General features: G+C 33.1%; 1 protein-coding gene across 2 annotated transcripts in view; it reads right to left on the reverse strand.

Annotated features, from left to right (window-relative positions):
• Positions 1–2,156: 2,156 nt before the first annotated feature.
• The window catches only part of LOC111622420 (cholinesterase-like), a 13,481-nt gene continuing 9,800 nt past the window's right edge, over positions 2,157–5,837 (reverse strand). For both annotated transcript variants that reach the window (XM_023364800.1, XM_023364801.1), the window contains exon 3: positions 2,157–2,312. In XM_023364800.1, the coding sequence (XP_023220568.1) occupies positions 2,162–2,312 (151 nt within the window). In that variant the 3' untranslated portion in view covers positions 2,157–2,161. The remainder of the gene's footprint in view (positions 2,313–5,837) is intronic.

The raw sequence follows: 5,837 nt of genomic DNA on the forward strand, positions 1-5,837 counted from the left end.
CCCAAACTTTTGCTAGCATGCTCGGATCCACTGCTGCCACCACTGCTGTTATGCGGTTTTGCAGTTCGACCACTGTAGCTGGAAGAGGAGACACATAACTGGAGTCTTTTATACCTCCACAAGAAAAAAAATCGCAAATAGTGATGCCCGGCGACCTAGGAAGCCAGTTATGTAATCATTAAGTCTCATGCGGCCGATCCATCGTTGGGGAATCTGTATTCAAAAATTCTCGAACTTCCAGTCTCCAGTGTGGTAGTGCCCTGTCCTGCTGGAAAATGAAGTAATCCGAGTTGGTCTTTAACTGTGGGAAAAGTCAGTTTTCTGTTGTCCAGTCACCATCTTGAAAATATGGAAGTGACAGTTGAATGAAGTGTGCAGGTGCTGCCAATTGGCAACCACATAAAACTCAAGATTTTCTTCCTTCTAACCGTACTGTACATCGTTCGATCAAAACGGATTAAAAGCTGAATAGTTATGATTTTTAAAAATCAGATTATTGTTTTTGAAACACACTGTATAAAAATTATTTGCACAATGGTGTGTGATTGGCCATAGTCACTGAGTGCTTGAATGAGTGAGAAAACTGTGCCAATGTGCAGCTGAAAGAACAAATGATTGAGTCTTTCATTGGTTGCCATAGTAAAAGACGATTATATACAGCGTCACTTTATACTTTATTTGCCTTCATATAATCAAAATAATAAGAACAATATAGGAGAGTAAGCGGGAGGTGTAAACTTTGCCCAAATTTAAATATCTTATTTATTTTCTTGCTTTTCTTTACAATAAAATGTAAATATTTTTTTCTAATAGGTTCGTACCTGTATATTTATTCATTTTTGTTAAATATGAAATCGTTCTTTAGTAATTTTTATAGCCTTTTAGGTTTTTAATAATTCTTATTATAAGAGGTTCTTTTTTTTTCTTTTTTCGCCTTGTGAGAAATATGAGGACTTTTTTAAGCCTATTGTTGAAGTTGAAATCTCCAAGCCTACAATGGGACAGCAAGAAGGACTGAGCTCGACATTATCCCCGAAAAATTTCCAGTGTTTTCTTGACGTGACCACATTCCTTTCCAGTGTAACATACTGACATCTTAACATGGGTCAGCCTCTGCTGGAAGGGTCTATGTGAAATGAAAGAAATGGAAAGATACATTTTCTTCCTCCTTGGGAGTTGACACAGGATCTATCGGTTTCAGCTGTTTTGACATTTGTAAAACGTTTTTCTACCATCTTTATAATAATTTTATAGTTTTATTTTTTTTACAAATTTTATCACTCACTCTTAATTCTAACGTTACACACACTTTAATCACGTGTCTCCTTTTATCTTATATTGACCTTTGCAGCTCAAACTGGCTCGTGTCTATTTTTTGTTGCACGGACTATGATGTAGTTTACTGTTTTTAAAATAAGCAAATTACTTTTTACTATATAAATATTTGCGACACAGCCTAACATACATCATATTGTATATTTATATACAATATGATGTATGTTAGGCTGTGTCGCAAAAAGTAGGAAATACAAAAAGCCCAAAAAGGGCGTGTTATGGAAATGTTGCACAGGAGCCACTCGTGTAGTTACTGCACTGTAATAAACAGAATACATCATTGTAAGAGATGATAATGCAGCATGCCCGTATTGAGACTGACATCATGAAAGGCTTTAAGTAAAATTAGGTAAGAGCTGGTGTAAAAGTAAGGCATTGAATTTGAAAAGAATTTCACTAAGTTTCAAATAAAATTACAAAATCTCCCCACGTATGCCCCTAATGCATGAAGAATATCTGAACGATATTGAATTTCTGCCGTGTGGTGCTGCAATCCCTGCAGCGTAACGGCGACCGTATTCGCACATAAAGTTCATTGAAATCATTTATTTTGTTGCCAGCATAAACCCTGTCCTTCACACATTCTCAGAGGAAAAAGTCTACAGGCATAATGCCAGAAGATTGCGGGAGCAATGGACACCACTTAAGCGAGGATGGAACACAGATGAGATAAAACTCGGATGGTAATCTATTGACTGTATATTTACTCTCAAATAATAACTAACATAACTACAGTAATTTAAAATGATAGTGTTCATTTAGGAAGACTCTGTATTAAAAAATTGAAAACAATAACAAAGATACCAATCAGTTTATTTGATTTTACTTAATTATAACCATAAAATTGTTTCCAAAAATTACACTTTTCTTCTTCTGCTCTTGCTAGATGAAAACGTTGTAGAGAAAGAGAAAGAGATCTTCGCTCATTTACACCAAATTCCGACCATTCTTGTTCCATGCCATCATAGGAAGGTTTCCTAAAATAATATTGAAGATATTAAAACATATACATTGTAATTTGAGAGAAAATATTATTAACATTTCTAAAATCCACAGTTTCATCAAAACTTCCATTAGTTTTGATCTCTTACTGCTATGGAGTGTTAGTAAGAAAATTCGATTGGCTATGATAAAGTAAAAGCAATTTGATGAGTAAATAAGAAGTGGTGTAATAAATTAATAATATGTAACTGAATATTTGTAATTGATCGCGGGTTCGTGCCTCACCGAGTTTTTTCACTGTTTAACTTTTAAATAGATGCTAGTACTCTAGACTCAAGGACTTTAAACTAACAAGGATAGCCAGATCCCGTATATTTGTTAGCATGACCTTGGATCTATGTGACGTCACAGCAAGTCCTCTACTTCAATATGACAGACCTTTCAAATAACAAAATACGATAAAATATTAAATCATTTCTTAATTAATTATTAAATTACTACTAAATGTAAACTACTGTAGAATTTTCGGATTTAATAAGTGTACTGTACGTCAATAAATTTACAAGTCTTTTGTCTAATATTTATTTAACAAATTAATGAGCTATATTTTTTAATATGTGATTATCTTACTTAACTTTTTAATTTTTTTTCGACAATCACCATTTTCAGAAGGCATTCTTTTCAATATTTTATAGTTTTCTTGTTTAAGATTTCTATAATTAATTCTTATTATAGTTCTTAATTTACAAAAATCTTTTATTAAAGTAAAAGGTAAAACTGTTTCCACTGACTAATTCTGTACAACTCCGGGGCCTTTTTTATACGATTCATCGTGATATATTTCGAAATATTTATTCCATTCTATAATTTTTGCTAGCCATTCATCAGTAGGTTTAATAAGCCCTCCATAAGATAAATGTTGCACCCATGACGGAATGCTATAGTTGTAATGATTTTTAATTTTGTTAGTGGAATTAATTAAGTTTGGGTATTTTTCTTTATATTTATAGGCAAAATATCCTGCTATATACTCGAGAGCATCGTAGGAAGTTTCTTCAGAGATTGTGTTAAAGTCTAGATTGCATGTAGAGTTTCCTGAAGATTTATTTGAAGAAAAAGTAGTTTTACATTCAGTATATTGGTCTGTATTTTCACTTGATACTTCTACATGTGCTTTCTCTAAAACTTTGGGTATAATATATTCCTCTTGTCTTCGATCTGTAGTATTTACTTTTGACTCTAAAATACCAGGATTCTTACCTAAAATAATCAATCTAATCCTATATATAGCATTTAATGGGCTTGGATGTTCATTAGGACCCCGGCTTCTAATTTTAAAAAAAAAAGTTTTCCAGACAATCTTGATTTAAATTGTGAGTGCAGATGTATTTTATATCAAAAGTCGATTTCATATCTTGAAAAAGATCAATTAGCGATTTCATTGAGATTATCATTCCTTTCTGGAAAATTTGGAGGGCATTTTTTCCACTTGCTCTCATTGTTGAGATTATTTTTATCATTTTATTTAAATGTTCTTCTTGTAATTCCAAGTCTACACCATATCCATTTTTGCTTGGAACAGAACCTTTTGGTGCATAGCTATTAAAAATGTCGAACCACATATTTATATCTCTAATATACGTTTCATTGATGATAATAATTGATTCATAATAAACGTTTCATTGATATTCACATTCAATTCTTTCCATAAACTTATGTTACTGCAATTACAATCACTGACGCAAGATACTACAAATTATACGATAGTAAATAAAGTTCTGCTATTAATTTTAAAAGTATTTCTCTTGAGATTTTTTGATCAAACCCGATGTAAACAGGTTGCTTCAAATTTGAGAAAAGAAGGTTATTATTGCAACCATACACAGCACACCTAGTACTCAGCATTTTGTTCTTCACCTAACATAAAAATATAGCTTTAAATATTTAATGACTTATATTTAAATCATCTTACCTTATAAAAAACTTAGTCAAATAAAACAATTACAGAAATATTAAAATAAATCACTTCGTTAATCACAAAATTGGACGAATATTAAAAGCGAAAACTAAACACGTGCACCCCCTGCTCTATGTAAACAGAGAGGTCAGGACTCGTGCTGACGTCACTAACTTGCCATTCCTGGCTAACATTGTAGAATAGGGATCTGGCTATCCTTGGTAGTATATTGTCCTTGCTCTAGACTGTCCTCTGGGACGGCAGATTGCCAACGTGTTACGTTGCTTTATTCCATCAATTCAATGCAAATGCAAGTCAATAATATGTAATATTTTAGAATATTTTGAAATAATATATTGTTTTCATTTTTAACTCTCGCCATACCATCACAAGCAGAGCCTTTTATCATATTAATTGCCATTTAAACAAGATCCAAAATGGAGATGACTAGGAGGTGAGAAATGAAAACCGATATATCCGGGACAGACTGCCTAAAAATTGCTAGAAAGTTGATCGTTTGGATTAGATTCCGGTTCCCCAGAAATAGACTTTTTCTTAACCGCTTCGGCCATCCACCATCCAAATTTTGAAGCATTAAGATATTCATAGTAACAATATATCTTCATTAAAAGATGAGATTCCTCGTTGCTACACTGGGCGATGGTAGATGCTAACAGGTTTGGTTTAATCGGATGCGGCAACAGTGGCGTGCCGTCATTAGAAGCGGTGGAAGCGCCGCTTCCTTTGTATTTTATAAAAAATAAATACATATTAATTTTAATTATACGAAAATAATCGCACAATATTTTATTATAACCGCATTACGTATCTTATTACAAATTTCTATACTACACGTGAAAAAAAAATAAGATTGCTATTGTATATTCGAATATTAGTGGCGGAGTGTAAGCGCTGTATCGTCAGTATCGAAAAAGCCAGATTTGCGCATGCGCTTTACAGAGCACCAACCTCACCGGGTTTAGCCAGTGGAGGCCTACGACCTTGAGTTGATGCTACACATTCCAACGCTTCCAATTCTATCCGGGACCGGTTCCGGGCTGTTAGCCGCCCGCCCGCTAGATATTTGGCCGATTACGTGAATAACGAGTAGATTTATAACTTAACCCAATCGATAAGAATTTACTGATATGTTTTTACGATAGTTCCGTATAGTTGACAGGAGTTAATTAATTAATTAATTAATTAATTAATTAAAATGTCCATTAAAATATTTGATATATTTATTCCGCTCTTCGATTTTATATTACTCACGGATTTCAATGTTAAACCGGTGATATTACGGTTTCGTATATCCCGTCTTTAAGGGGATGTAGAAAAAAAACGTGTACAATTCTTGTATAATGTTAAAAAATTAACCGTTACTTTGGTAGCATCATTTACAACTAAATTTAATGAATGAGAGAGATGCACGAGGTACAGAAAACGCTCTAGAATTTATTTTCCTTAAATTTACGATTTATGTATCCGTTTGTCATAAAAATTTGTCTTTCCACTTTTTTCCCGAGACTACAAATATTCGAGTACAAAGTAACCGGTTTCGACTTATTTCTACTTAAGAAGTAGTTAAATAATTAAGCGATTA

The sequence above is a fragment of the Centruroides sculpturatus genome, unplaced genomic scaffold (genome assembly GCF_000671375.1).
Source record: "Centruroides sculpturatus isolate CEXI.00-Female unplaced genomic scaffold, Cexi_2.0 scaffold195, whole genome shotgun sequence".
Taxonomy (NCBI): Eukaryota; Metazoa; Arthropoda; class Arachnida; order Scorpiones; family Buthidae; genus Centruroides; species Centruroides sculpturatus.